General features: G+C 57.6%; 2 protein-coding genes across 3 annotated transcripts; one reads left to right on the top strand and one right to left on the bottom strand.

Annotated features, from left to right (window-relative positions):
* Positions 1-980: 980 nt before the first annotated feature.
* NAALADL1 (N-acetylated alpha-linked acidic dipeptidase like 1) lies at positions 981-10637 on the top strand. Its single transcript, XM_012778029.2, has 18 exons — positions 981-1197; positions 1281-1453; positions 1538-1659; positions 2054-2176; positions 3997-4280; positions 4380-4484; positions 5133-5218; positions 5359-5478; positions 6955-7040; positions 7125-7188; positions 7307-7374; positions 7612-7703; positions 7786-7876; positions 8932-9013; positions 9097-9270; positions 9346-9433; positions 9538-9630; positions 9974-10637. Exons 1-18 carry the CDS (start codon positions 1010-1012, stop codon positions 10158-10160), a joined length of 2226 nt encoding a protein of 741 aa, XP_012633483.1. The 5' UTR covers positions 981-1009; the 3' UTR covers positions 10161-10637.
* Positions 10627-13395, bottom strand: SAC3D1 (SAC3 domain containing 1). Of its 2 annotated transcripts, XM_076001785.1 has the most exons (4): positions 12501-13255; positions 12097-12103; positions 11781-11799; positions 10852-11203 (listed from the first exon to the last, which is right to left on the bottom strand). In XM_076001785.1, exons 1-4 carry the CDS (start codon positions 13108-13110, stop codon positions 10982-10984), a joined length of 858 nt encoding a protein of 285 aa, XP_075857900.1. In that variant the 5' UTR covers positions 13111-13255; the 3' UTR covers positions 10852-10981. The 2 variants fall into 2 exon arrangements, with proteins under 2 accessions (XP_012633482.1, XP_075857900.1); XM_012778028.2 differs by lacking the exons at positions 11781-11799; positions 12097-12103 and having other exon boundaries at positions 10627-11203; positions 12537-13395.
* Between the last annotated feature and the right edge of the window lie 875 nt (positions 13396-14270).

Below are 14270 nucleotides of genomic sequence, written 5' to 3'. Positions count from 1 at the left end.
TTTAGTAGAGATGGGGTTTTGCTCTTGCTCAGGCTGGTCTCAAACTCCTGACCTCAAGCGATCCTCCTGCTTCAGTCTCCCACAGTGCTAGGAGATACCATTTTGTTTAATGAAAGCACCATCACAGTTTTGTGAAGTAGGTTTTACTATCTCCATTGTTCAAGCTAAGAAAAGAGGCTTAGAGGCTGGACATGGTGGCTCACACCTGTAATCCTAGCATTCTGGGAGGCCGAGGCAGGCAGATTGTTTGAGCTCAGGAGTTCGAAACCAACCTGAGCAAGAGCGAGACCCCATCTCTATTATAAATAGAAAGAAATTAATTGACCAACTAATATATATATAGAAAAAATTAGTCGGGCATGGTGGCGCATGCCTGTAGTCCCAGCTACTCGGGAGGCTGAGGCAGGAGGGTTGCTTGAGCCCAGGAGTTTGAGGTTGCTGTGAGTTAGGCTGGCGCCACAGCACTCACTCTAGCCTGGGCAACAAAGTGAGACTCTGTCTCAAAAAAAAAAAAAAAAGAAAGAAAGAAAGAAAGAAAAGAGGCTTAGAGAAGCTAAGCGAATTGCCTAAGGTCACGCAGCTTATGCCCAGCAGGGATGGGATTTGAACTGGAAGGCAGGCAGGGCGGATGTGCTGGGTCCACTGGTAGGAGGGGGAGAGGTGGTGCTGCTGGGCGGTGGGCACAGCCCTGCTCTGGATGCAGGGACTCTGAGTTCCAGTCCCAGCTTGGCCTCTGTTTTACCAGGAAACGCTGGGTCAGACCTTTCGCTCTCGGGCTTGAGTGTCCCTGGGGGACTTGCAGCCCTTGGAGGCCCCTTCCAGCTGAATGACACAGAATGTGGTGGATGTGAGCAGCTCCTGGCTCTTACCACGAGATGCACCCTCACTCTCCCTGCCAGTTGGGGGCCAAAGGGCAGTGCCACCCATGGGGTAATGGTTAACGAGGCCCGACGCCCCATCTATAAGGAGGCCCTCATCAGCCCACCCCGGCTGGCCAAGATTCCACAGGATGCAGTGGGTGAAGGGGCTGGGGCTGGGGCTGGGCGCTGCTGTCCTCTTGGCGCTGGGGATCATCCTGGGGCACTTTGCCATCCCCAAAAATGCCCCCAGCGTCTCAGCCTCCCAGGACCTGGACCTGGAGATTCTGGAGACCGTCATGGGGCAGTTGGATGCCAGCAGGATCCGGGAGAACCTTAGGTGAGAGGCAGCTCTGCCCGCTCCTCCTGCATGCCGGAGGCCCCTCCCTGACGCCGGCCCTGCCCCTCCTGCCCACCATGCAGGGAACTCTCCAGGGAGCCACACCTGGCCTCCAGCCCCCGCGACGAGGCCCTGGTGCAGCTGCTGCTGCAGCGCTGGACAGACCCAGCGTCAGGCCTGGACTCTGCCAAGGCCTTCGAGTACGAGGTGCTGCTGTCCTTCCCCAGCCAGGAGCAGCCCAACAGCGTGGACGTCGGTGAGTCCTGCCCAGGCTTGGGAATGCCCAGGGCAGGGAGTGGGGGGGCTGCTGGGCCAGCCCTGACACTGCCCCCGTCCACAGTGGGCTCTGCTGGGGACGTCCTCTACTCCTGCCGCCGGAGCGAGGAGAACCTGACTGGGGAGCAGGGGGGACCCGACGTGGTGCCACCTTACGCTGCCTATGCACCCGCTGGGACTCCACAGGTGGGCCTGGAACCCCTGCTGCCCTGGCCCAGCTCAGAGCCACCTGGTTCCCATGCAGGCTTCTCCCCACCCTGACCCAGGGGCATCTGAGGGAAAGTGCACCTACTGCGGGACAGCGCCACCCTCCGAGTTTACTCACCTCCACACTCCATCACTACTTTCCTGGGGCAGTCATTTAACAACCACTAGCAGCTCCTGCTCAAGGCCAGGCCTGTTACATGGTGCCCAGACACAGCGGATATCAGGGGCGATTGTCCCTGGGGGAGCTTACAAGCTCTGGGTGAAGTGGGGAAACCAAGTCCAAATCCATCCTCCTGCCCGTCAGCCTTCCGTCCCTTTCCCCATCGGCCCTGCGCTGAGCCCAGCTCTAACGATCATGTTTTCTTGGGACTAGGGCCTCCTCGTCTATGCCAACCAGGGCAGTGAAGAAGACTTCAAGGAGCTGCAGACTCAAGGCATCCAACTGGAAGGCACCATTGCCCTGACTCGCTATGGGGGTGTAGGGCGTGGGGCCAAGGTGAGCAGCGGCAGCCCCTGTGCATGAGTCCTGGGTGGGAGGGGCTGGGCAGTGACAGGAGGAAGTGAGGAGAGGGGGCAGTGTTGAGTGGGGGCCAAGCCTGGGCTGGGGCAGGAGAGGCAAGCTGTATTCGGGCTGTACCACTGATTGGCTGTGTGACCTTGGGTGCCTCCCCCAACCTCTCTGAGCCTTAGGAAATAAAGGGATTGGGCAAAATGTTTGGCTCTGGTATTTTGGGAGTCTGAGTCCTCCTGTGAAGGGCTTCTTGAGACTATTCAAATTTAACACCCTCCTTTTGCCCCTCCCCATTTCTTTTCTTTTCTTTTTTTTTTGAGACAGAGTCTCACTCCATTGCCCAGGCTAGAGTGAGTGCCCTGGCATCAGCCTAGCTCACAGCAGCCTCAAACTCCTGGGCTCAAGCAATCCTCCTGCCTCAGCCTCCCGAATAGCTGGGACTACAGGCATGTGCCACCATGCCCTGCTAATTTTTTCTATATATATTTTTTAATTGTCCAGCTAATTTCTTTCTATTTATAGTAGAGACAGGGTCTCGCTCTTCCTCAGGCTGGTCTCGAGCTCCTGACCTTGAGCGATCCTCCTGCCTTGGCCTCCCAGAGTGCTAGGATTACAGGCGTGAGCCACCCCGCCCAGCCAGATCATTCTTTTTTTTTTTTTTTTTTTTTTGAGACAGAGTCTCGCTTTGTCCAGGCTAGAATGAGTGCCATGGCGTCAGCCTAGCTCACAGCAACCTCAAACTCCTGGGCTCGAGCAATCCTTCTGCCTCAGCCTCCCGAGTAGCTGGGACTACAGGCATGTGCCACCATGCCCGGCTAATTTTTTATATATATATCAGTTGGCCAATTAATTTCTTTCTATTTATAGTAGAGACGGGGTCTTGCTCTTGCTCAGGCTGGTTTTGAACTCCTGACCTTGAGCAATCCGCCCGCCTCGGCCTCCCAAGAGCTAGGATTACAGGCGTGAGCCACAGCGCCCGGCCCAGATCATTCTTAATCAGTACACAAACTGCATCTTTTTCCTTTGGCACACTTTTGGTTTTACTGTAGTATATTCTATACGTGTGTGTATATATGTAGTATAGTATATATATTATATAGTATAAAATTTGCCATTTTAAGCATACAGTGCAGTGGCATTAAGCACATTTACAATGTTAACCATCGCCACTATCCATTTCCAGAGACTTTACAATATTTCAAACAGAAACTATTTAACAACTTCTCCCCATTCCCCCTCCCCTGGACCCTATTTTGCTTTCTTTAACTCCCATTCTTTCTGTCTCTATGAATTTGCCTATTCTAGGTACCACATAAAAGTGGGTCATAAAATATTTGTCCTGTTATGTCTGGCTTATTTCACTCAGCATAAAGTCTTGAAGGTTTGTTGATGTCATATCAGAACTTTATTCCTTTTTAAGGCTGAGTAATATTCCATTGTATGTTACATATCACATTTTGTTGATCCATTCATCCGTGATGGGCTCTTGGGTTGTGTCTATCTCCCTTTTGGCTATTACGGGTGCTGCTGCTGTGAACCTGAGCACACAAGGACATGCTCGTTCTGTTGTGCAGCAGTTCTGTAGGATTCCACTGCAGGATGTCCCGGTTTACTCAACCAGACCCCACTGGTAGGCATTGGCTTGGCCTTGCCCAACAGTATGTTGCTGTTGCAAGCAGCACCGCCACAAGTGCTTTATGCCAAGGTAGACCCATCCTGGCTTCCGCAGCAGAGGAGAGAGGAAGGCCAACATGATGTGCCCCGTCCTCGTCCTCCCTACACACAGCCTCCTCTGCCTCCTGCAGGCTGTGAACGCCGCCAAGCACGGGGTGGCCGGGGTGCTGGTGTACACAGACCCCGGCGACATCAACGACGGACTGAGCCTACCCAGCGAGACCTTTCCCAACTCCTGGCACCTGCCTCCCTCGGGGGTGGAGCGAGGGTCCTACTATGAGTACTTTGGGGACCCCCTGACTCCCTACCTTCCAGCCCACCCCTCTTCCTTCCGCCTGGACCTTGCCAATGTCTCCGGATTCCCCCCGATTCCCACACAGCCCATTGGCTTCCAGGATGCAAAAGTCCTGCTCTGGTGAGTCTGTGCCCTGGGTGTCCTGCCCAACCCCCAGTGGCCTCCAAACTTCAACTGGACACCCACATTTACTCTGAAGGGCCTCCCCCTCCTCCTCAGTAACCTCGAGGGACCCTTGGCCCCGGCTGCCTGGCAGGGAGCACTGGGCTGTGACTACAGGTTGGGGCCTGGCTTCCGCCCTGATGGTGACTTTTCAGCAGACAGGTGAGGTGGGGCCACTCCTCACTGTGTGCCCTCTGTCCCCAACTCCGCTCTCCTCCTCCCTTGTTATTCCTCTCCTACCCTGGGTTTTCCCTCTCCCTGCTTCAAGGCCTTCCCCTTTCTTCTCTCTCCCAACTCCTCCCCTGACCCCAAAGTGTCTGTCTTGTCTTTGTGGAAGCCCAGGAAAAACACAAGGTCCTGTGGGTCCCCTGCCCCACCCCTCTCATCTCCCCCTCTGCACTCCAGCTACTCCCTCCCTTCCAGAAGCCAAGCTCCATCCCAAATCAGGGCCTCTGCCACTCCTGGCCTGCACCACCCCCTGGCCACCGGTGTCCTCCGAGGCCCCTTTACCTCCTGCAGTTGTTCAGGTCCTAGTGGGAGGCCCCACAAACACCAGGGGCTCTGCAGCTGTCCCTTCGCAGTCATTGCCCGGAGCCTAGTAACGTGCTGGGCGTACACTAAAGCCCAGTGGAACTGAATGAAAAGAAACTGGAGCAGAAGAGCTGGGCTCCAGCCTTTTTGCCTATCTTGGTACTTCTGGGCAAGTGACCTTGCCATGTCCCTTTCCTGCTCCGTGCCTCAGTTTCTTCAGCATTGGGTGGGGGCAGGGGGCAGCGCCAAGACTCTTGTCACAGCCCTCACCCTCCCCAGCCAGGTGAAAGTGAGTGTCCACAATCGCCTGCAGCTGAGGAACTCCTCCAACGTCCTGGGGGTCATCCGCGGGGCTGTGGAGCCCGGTGAGCCCTTGTTCTCGCTCAGTGTGCCCAGACCCTTCCTGCTGTGGGCGCCCCTGCCGCTCCCCCTCCGCCCTCACCCAGCCCTGCTGCCCCGCCCACCCCTCCCTCTTCTCTGGTTCTCTGACTGTTCCTCTGGCCAGACCGCTATGTGCTGTATGGAAACCACCGGGACAGCTGGGTACACGGGGCTGTGGACCCCAGCAGTGGCACCGCCGTCCTCCTGGAGCTCTCTCGCGTCCTGGGGACCCTGCTGAAGAAGGGTGAGTTGGCCTCCTCCCTGGTCCAGGGACTCTCCACCCAGGTCACCTCCAGCCCACTCCTCCCATTCCGCCTCCTCTCCCTCACTCTTCAGTGCCCACTTGTGCCGAGCCTGAGGGCCCTGGGGGTAGAGATGCCCGAGACGCCAGCCTGGCCTGGAGTAGCCCAGTGTGGTACCGGGAAGGGGCAGCTGATGACTCATGCAGCAGCATCTGAGCGCCTCCCGTGTGCCTGGGCTGCTGTGAACAAGGCAGTGCCCAGGCTTTGCCCTTGGAGCACTTCAGCTGAGCTCGGGCAGGAACGGCAGGTGATGGCTCACCGCCAACATGTCTCTTGTGCCTATGACGTGTCAGGCCAGTTTGAGGCAGGTCTCTCTGTGGAGGTGGCACTTCAGTGCTTCGGGGAAGGGCAGGCAGGCCCAGGAGGAGGGCGAGGAGGTGGCAGCTGGAAAGGAGGCTGGCCAGGCCGGGCGAGGTGGCGAGGCAGGCAGGGCCTGGCAGCCCAGCTGGGAGTTTGGAGTTCAGCCCAAGGATGCTGGGGAGCTGGGGAAGGATTTTAATCAGGAGAGTGATGTGATGGAGCCCAAATTCTAAACAGCTTCCTGTGCTGCAGGGGGAAGGCCATGGCGGGGAGGGGCCAGGTCTTCCCAGGGCTGGAGGTGTGCTGGGGCTTGGACAAGGGTGGGGGGCAGAGGGGTGAGACTGTCTTCTGGCCTGGGGTCTGCTGGCTATGGGGGAGAGGGGACACCTGAAGGACTCTGGTCTAAGCAACTCCATGAATGGTAGTACCATTTATGAAAAACAGAACAGGGCAGATGTAGGACAAAACCCACCAAGGTCTCCGAAGGTGGCTGGTGACCATGGTAAGAGCAGCAGTGTGCACATAGAAATCGGAAGTAGAAGCCAGGCTGCAGGTGCTCCGAGAGCCAGTGTGGGGCAGTGGTTAAACAAGCCCCAGGGACTCTGGAGCCCGAGGCCTGGATGTGAACTGGCACTGCTACTTACTGGCTGTGTGACCCTGGGCAAGTCACATGACTTCCTTATGGCTCAGTTCCTTCAACTGTGACATGGAAATGATAATGGCATGTCTTTCAAGGCGTTGTTGTAAGAATTGGCTCACTATGGAGAAAGCCCTGGTTGTGAGCGAGGTTTGCATGGGGTAGGTGGCAGCGAGAGTTGAGGGGACAGGTTTAGACTGTCTTCCCAGGCCTACAGCAAGGGGAGACATACTGACAGAAGGAACCACCTGACTGAAGGAGCTGAGTGTTGCAGTCAGTGTTGGGGGTGGATGTCACAGACAGGATGAGGCTGGAAAGAGGAGGACAGAGCCTCCTAGAAGGCCTGGCTGAAGGGTACCAGGACATCCTGTCACCAACTGCCCCGCCTTTTCCTCCCCTCCTCTCCATGTCCCTAACCTTTCCCCTAAGCCACCCTGGGATCTGGGGACCCTGCCCTCCAGCCTTCTATCCCCCTCCCCAGGCACATGGCGACCCCGCAGATCCATCGTGTTTGCGAGCTGGGGGGCAGAGGAGTTTGGGCTCATTGGCTCCACGGAATTCACGGAGGTGAGTGAGCCTCACAGGTAGTGGATGGAAACGGGTTCCTGGGGTGGGACAGCGCCGGGCTGATGTCGCCCCTCACACCTGCAGCAGTTCTTCAGCAAGCTGCAGGAGCGCACAGTGGCCTACCTCAACGTGGACATCTCTGTGTTTGGTATGAGGGGAAGGGGCTGGCCTGGCGACGGTGGATGAAGGAAGGAAGGGCTGGCCTGGTGACGGTGGATGAAGGAAGGGGCAGGGGCCAGAATAGTCTTTCTCCCCTCCCCCCACAGCCAATGCTACCCTCAGGGTGCAGGGAACACCTCCTGTCCAGAGCGTGGTCTTCTCTGCAGCCAAAGAGGTGGAAGGGGGTGGGCGGGGCAGGGCCGAGGATGGGCGGGGGTGGGGCTATATGGGTGGGTGAGGTTGGGGACTGATACCTTTTAGAGAGGCTGGGGTGGGACGGAGGCTGGGGCAAGCCTTGTAAGACTGGACCATGGGTGCGCTAGAGGCTGGGGTCTGGGTGGAGACCCACGAAGGACAAGCCTCATTGGGTATGGGGAGGGGCCGCCCCAAGACTAAATTACTCTCTCGCCAGATCCGCTCACCGGGGCCAGGAGACCTCAGCATCTATGACAACTGGATGCGGTACTTCAACCGCAGCAGCCTGGTGTATGGCGTGGTCCCCAGGTGAGCCCAGGGGCGTGAAGGGGGCCTGGGGCACAGTGGCCCGGCCTGGCGCCCTCCAGCCTGGCCCCCTTTCTTCCTGCAGTCTGGGCTCTCTGGGTGCGGGCAGCGACTACGCACCCTTCATTCACTTCCTGGGCATCTCCTCCATGGACATTGCCTACACCTATGACCGGGTGAGCAGCAGCCCTCTGTCCCCACTTCTGTCCCTTGCTCCACAGCCCTCTCCTGTTTTTCGGGCTGTTCTAGGGCAGGCTGAATCTGGCTCCTTCACTCAGTGGCTGTGCTGCCTCTGCCAAATTTGTTAACCTCTCTGAGTGTCTGTTTATGCTTATCTATGGTATTTTATCAAATGTAAGATACTACTGGATGATTGTAAGATGCACCATTGTGTTATACCTATTCAGGAGGGAAAAAGCCCCGCTGCCAATCAGTTGTAGGATGACAATGACTATAAGGGGCATCCTGATCCCAGAGATCTTAAAATGGGGGGGGGGATCACCTCAGCATTAATTACACAACGATATGAAATGGGGATGGTCCACAGTGCGGGTGTGAGGGTGAAATGAGATGAGGGAAGCCAAGTGCCAGCCTGCATCTCCCTGTTTGACACCCCAAAAAGCCCTTTCTTACCTCCATACCAATTCTGAGTGGTAGAGCCAGGATTCAAATCCCCTTATCTGACTGCAAAGCCCCAGCTATTCTCCTTCATGTGAAATTTGAAACTGGCACTGACCCAGCACTGCCTCTTATTAGCTGTGTGATAGTGTGATGTCAGATAGTTTAGCCTCTTTGAGCCTCTGTTTCCTCCTCCATAAAGTGAGAATCCTAGAAGCCACCTCATGGATGTGGTGAGAATTCAATGGAGGTGACGCCAGGCCAGACATGGCGGCTCACACCTGTAATCCCAGTGCTTTGGGAGGCTCAGGTGGGGAGTTCCATACCAGCCTTGGCAACATAGTGAGACCCAGTCTCTATAAAAAATTAGCTGGGCATGATGGTGCACACCTGTAGTCCCAGCAGGAGAATCACTTTGGCCCAGGAGCTGAAGGTTACAGTGAGTTATGATTGCGCCACTGCACTCCAGCCTGGGCAACAGAGCGAAACCCAGTCTCAAATAAATAAAAACAACAAATCAATGGAGATAACGCCCACACACTGCAACTCACTGGAGATACACCTTCTCCCACTCCCATCCCAAGCCTGTCACCTCTGGGCCTTGTTCCCCCAGAGCAAGACCTCAGCCCGGATCTACCCCACCTACCACACAGCCTTCGACACCTTTGATTACGTGGACAAGTTTGTGGACCCTGGTGAGGAGGTGGGGAAAGGGGCACCCTGAACCTGAGAAGGATGGACAAAACACTGAGCCCTGACCTTGTCACCCTCCCTACAGGTTTCAGCAGCCACCAGGCTGTAGCGCGGACAGCTGGGAGTGTGCTTCTGCGGCTCAGTGACAGCTTCTTCCTGCCCCTTAACGTCAGTGACTACAGCGACACGCTCCGCAGCTTCCTGCAGGCTGCCCAGCAGGACCTTGGGGACCTGCTTGAGCAGCACAGCATCAGCCTGGGTATGGACACCCCCTGACACTGAGGCATGGGGAGCCCTGTACCCCCAGGTCTAAGCCACTGGTTGTTCCTCACAGGGCCTCTGGTGACCGCAATGGAGAAGTTTGAGGAAGCAGCCGCAGCCTTGGACCAAGACATATCAACACTGCAGAAGGGCAGCCCTGAGTGAGCAACGGCAGGCGTGTGGGAGGGCAGCGTCTAGGGCAGGATGCCAGGTTGGCAGCTGGGCTGCTGGCTTCAGTGTGACCAGCAGGTCCTGCACCCACCAGCCCCCTGCAGGTCCGGATTTTCAATGACCAACTGATGCTCTTGGAACGTACCTTCCTGAACCCAAGGGCCTTCCCAGAGGAACGCCACTACAGGTGAGCCTGTCCCAAAGGTCCTGGGAAGGAGGGACCTCAAGGTGGGGCTGGGCTGTGGCCATCCATCTCAGGAGGAGGATGTCAGTTTCTCTGCCCTTCAGAGCACAAGCCAGCCCCTGGAGACAGCTGGGGAATGTGAGGCTCAGGGAGGGGAGGCAAACTGGCTGAGGGTGACCCTGGAGCTGGGACTAGAACCTACACCTCCCACCACCACTGCTGTAAGGGACAGGTGTGTGGGGTGCCTCTGTGCCTAGCTGCGTACAGGAGCTGGGTGAGTCCCAGCCTGAGGCTCCTCTCTCCCGGCCCCTGACTGACCCTGAGCCTGCCCCATTTCTCCTGTCAGCCATGTGCTCTGGGCACCCCGCACGGGCTCCACAGCCACATTCCCGGGCCTGGCCAATGCCTGCTCCAGGGCCAGGGACACAAGCTCTGGATCTGAAGCTTGGGCTGAGGTGCAGAGGCAGCTGAGCATTGTGGTGGCAGCCCTGGAGGGTGCAGCAGCCACCCTCAGGCCTGTGGCTGACCTCTAACCCTGGCCATCTTTCTTCAGCTCTCCCTTTATCCTAACCCTTTCCCACCCGTTTTCCTGGGTGTGTCCCAGTCTTCCCCAATGCCAGGAGAGGGCACAACCATGGGACCTTCTCAAGCTTCTGAGGCAACAGCTTGGGGCCCCACCAGTTGTAGACACCCGAGGGGAGTGGCAAGCCCCAGCAAAAATCTCCCTCATCCTGGCACTTAGTTGGCACAGGGTGGACAGCAGGAGACAGGGACAGCAAAACCAACTGCTCTTGGTGGTGGGTGTATGAGGATGGCATGTATGATGCCAACCTTAGATACCAACTCAGAGATCACCAAGGCCACCCCTTTGGGACCAGTGGGCAAACTGAGTCCCTAGGTGGATAGGGCCTTGCCCAGTTTGTGTTCTCTGCTCCCATGGTCTTAGCATGTCTCAACTCCCCCTTGTATTCCCCCAAAGAAATAAAGTCTAGAGATTGGTCCCTACAAAATAAGTTTATTTTATTGTCTGGCAGTCATGGAGAAAGAAACCTAAGTGCTCTGACACTCCCTCCTCAGGCTGGTGACCTAGGCCTGTCCACACCCTCATCTTCCTCCTCTGCCATGACTACCTCCTCCAGGGTGCGCCCTCGAAGTTTGCTCCCCACTAACACGTAGCAGCTACTGGCAGGGGGCGGCCCTTCCTCAGCATAGTGACCTCTCAGGAACACAACTTTCTCCTCTCCGTCCAAGGGTAGTCCATGGGCCTGGCACAGGTCCCGTGCTTCGTTGGGTCCATCCAGAGCCAGCAGGTAGACCATGAAGCTCAGAGGCAAGGTCTGCCCCTTGGAGGTACTTAGGGCACGATGGAGGCGGGCCAGGGCTCCCCGGCGGGCATGGCCCACGTGGCACTGCACAGCGCAGCTCGGCAGGTAGGGCAGGGTCCTGAGCAAGCGGAAAAGCCGGGCAGCGTTGCCCTCACGGAAGGCAGCGACGACTGCCAGGGCAGTGCGCAAGGGAGGGCAGGCGCGCAGGGTAGCAGGCAGCTGCAGAACCTCGTGCAGGGCCTCCGGTGAGCCTGTGAGAGCAGAAAGCCGGGATGCGGACGCCTGGTCCTCCCTGGATCAGGCCCACCTCCCATCCCATCCTCTTAGGCCCCGCCCACCTCTCCTCCCACCCTGTTCTGTCCTCAGCCACGCCCACCCCCACTGGGCGCTAGCCAAGCTCATCTCTAGACCTCGGTCCCGCCCACCTCCTGCAGAGGTCATACCCAGCCCTCCTCGACCACGCCCCTTCTCTAGGCCTAGCCCACCTTCCCTCCCTTTCCCCCCTCTGAAGTAAGATCCAGCCATTGGCCCCTTCCCTGAACCATCTGACCTTCAAGCTGGATCCCTGTAACACTGAAGAAGTGGGTAGTGTTTACGGATGGGGAAACTGGACCAAATAATGTAATGACTTGCCTGAGATTGTCCCACAGTTCTTATGTAGTACAGCCTGACCCAAATCCAAGTTTTCTGACTTGGATTTCCTACTACCCTGGCTGCCCTGCACTCAGTCAGAGCTTTGGAAGCCAGCTCTGCCACACCTTCCCCTGACCGCCTGGGAAGGCCATTTTTTCCAGGAGGCTCACCCTGCTTCCCTGCCAGGACAATCACAGACACTGAAACTTTGGGCCTCTTTTGTAAACTGGGGCTTCTCTTCCATTAGCGAGTTGTGAAGTAAACAGCATTTTATTACAATTAGATATAACACAGTTCTTTTGTGGGGTTTTTTTTAGGTAGGGTCTTGCTCTGTCACCCAGGCTGGAGTGCAGTGGCATGGTCATAGCTCATGGAAGCCTCAAACTCCTGGGCTCAAGCGATCCTCCTGCCTCGCCTCTGGATGAATTGGGACTACAGCTGCACACCACCACGCCCAGCTAATTTTTTATAGAGATAGGGTTTCACTATGTTGCTCAGGCTGGTCTTGAACTCCTGGCCTCTCGGCCTCCCGGCCTCCCATAGCGCTGGGATTACAGGTGTGAATCACTGTGCCCAGCCACAATAATTAAAATGCATCACCCATAGAAAGTATCTAAAATCTTGAACCTGCTGTCTCAGATACATTCGTGGGCATAAGTTCCTTAGCTGCTTTGCAACACTGGGAGTTTAGGTTAAAGAAAAGTTTGAAAATCACTATCTAAGCCAGCTCTCCCATTCCAATCCTGCCTCCTTCACGTTTTTACTGAGAAAACTGAAACCCAGCGATGGGCCCAAGCTCTCATGTTGGGGCTAGGCGGATCTTGTGCAATGACTATCCTTGGAGTGAGCTCACGGTGAACTATTAAACCTGCTTCTTCCTCCTACCTCCACTTTCCCCATGGAGTGCTCCCCAGCCCCACACTCTGCCCCGCCGCCAGGACGCGGACTCACCCAGGTTATAGAGCAGAAAAAGGCCCTGGAAGGTGGCCTGGCGGGGGTGTGGCGCCGTGCCCCGCGCGTAACAGCGCCGCAGCGAGCCGAAGCCCTCCTGCACCTGAGTCTGCAGTAGCACCAGGTCCGAGGGCTCGTGGGCCGCGTCGGGCCCAAGCCGCGCCACCACGCCCAGCAGCGTGGCCAGCGCCGCCTCCAGCACCACCGCTGCCTCGGCGTCTTCCGCGTCCTGCAGGGCCAGGTCCAGTCGCACTGCGCGCAAGCGGTCAGCCACGAAGCTGGCCACCTCGGCGCGGGATGCGTCGGCACTGTCAGCCACCTCGCTGGCCAGGTAGCGCACGGTGGCCAGCAGCACCGAGGGCGGACGCAGCTCGCTCGGCGGTGGCCGGGGCTTGCCGGCGGCCGGCCGGCAGTACTCCTTCACTGTGCGCTGCGGGTCGGCGCGGGGCCGGTCCCCGCAGCACCCCGGCGCCACCTCAAAGCGGTGCAGGCGGCGCTCCCTTTCGCGCCGGGCGCGCTCGGCGGCTGGGCACATGTCCGGGCAGGTGCCCATGGGCAGCTGGCAACTGGGCATGGTGGGCTGCGGGGAGAGGGTGGGCGCTCAGCATCCCGGGGACCGCGGCACCCACTCGCCCTGCTCTGCGGGGAGGCACGCCACGCCAAGGCCGGCTGAGATCGGAGAAGCGGGCTAAGGCCTAACCTAGCAGGGCCCGCACCCCCGCCTCCCCGGCCAGGTCTCCAGCGTCCTTGCAGCCCACGCCGCCGCCGCCGTCGGGCCGCTGCCCACCGCCTGCCTCTCACTGGCCGCGACGACTCCGCCTCCCAAGATGCACTGCGCTGTCGTCCAGCGACGCCCCCGCCGGTCCGCGCGCTCAGGCACCGTTAACGCGCGCCCATCACGCACGCGCCCAACTTTACAACACCCCCCCCGCCTTAGTGTGTTTTGAGACGGAGGTCTTGCTATCTGGCCCAGGCTGTTCTCGAACTCTTGGACTCAGCAGTCCGCCGCCTCAGCCTCCACGGAAACTGGGCCACACCACCCGTCTCAGAGTTTCGTAGTCCGAGCGGCTCCCATGATGCACCAGTTTGTAGTCCCTTCCGCCACCAATCGCCTCGTCGGAAGGGCGGGGCATAGGGGGCGGCGGGCCACAACCCCGAGCCATACCTGGCTCCAGCCCCGTGAACCATCCTTGACTTTGGGGCCTTCAAAATAGGTACCCCTAGCCCCGCTTTAGGTTTCTCTCCTTCATCCCCTTTTTTTTTTTTTTTTTTTTTAGACAGAGTCTCACTCTGTAGCCTGGGCTAGAGTGAGTGCCGTGGCGTCAGCCTAGCTCACAGCAACCTCAAACTGCTGGGCTCAAGCGGTCCTTCTGCCTCAGCCTCCCAGGTAGCTGGGACTACAGGCATGCACCACCATGCCCGGCTAATTTTTTCTATATATTTTTAGTTGTCCAGCTAATTTCCTTCTATTTTTTTTTAGTAGAGATGGGGTCTCAGTCTTGCTTAGACAGGTCTCGAACTCTGGAGCTCAAACGATCCTCCTGCCTCGGTCTCCCAGATTGCTAGGATTACAGGCATGAGCCACAGCGCCCAGCCTCCTTCATCCCTTTTACCCAACAAACTGGCTCCATTGGCCTGTCACTATCCTGTTTCCCTAGAGACTATGCTCCTCATTTTCTAGATCAGGGTCAGCAAACTTTTCTGCCAGGTAGTAAATGTGGGATTTGCCGTAGC

The sequence above is a fragment of the Microcebus murinus genome, chromosome 4 (genome assembly GCF_040939455.1).
Source record: "Microcebus murinus isolate Inina chromosome 4, M.murinus_Inina_mat1.0, whole genome shotgun sequence".
Classification (NCBI taxonomy): domain Eukaryota; kingdom Metazoa; phylum Chordata; class Mammalia; order Primates; family Cheirogaleidae; genus Microcebus; species Microcebus murinus.
Note: the sequence above shows the minus strand (reverse complement) of the source record. Positions and strands in the feature narration are given on the sequence as shown.

Excerpts from the sequence above, each read along its gene's own strand:
- NAALADL1 (XM_012778029.2), top strand. The coding sequence starts at position 1,010 with ATGCAGTGGGTGAAGGGGCTGGGGCTGGGGCTGGGCGCTGCTGTCCTC. Across the intron at positions 7,189-7,306 it reads CGTGGACATCTCTGTGTTTG|CCAATGCTACCCTCAGGGTG; the intron begins GTATGAGGGGAA and ends CTCCCCCCACAG. Across the intron at positions 7,704-7,785 it reads GTGTATGGCGTGGTCCCCAG|TCTGGGCTCTCTGGGTGCGG; the intron begins GTGAGCCCAGGG and ends TTCTTCCTGCAG.
- SAC3D1 (XM_012778028.2), bottom strand. The coding sequence starts at position 13,110 with ATGCCCAGTTGCCAGCTGCCCATGGGCACCTGCCCGGACATGTGCCCA. Across the intron at positions 11,204-12,536 it reads TTTTCTGCTCTATAACCTGG|GCTCACCGGAGGCCCTGCAC; the intron begins GTGAGTCCGCGT and ends CTGCTCTCACAG.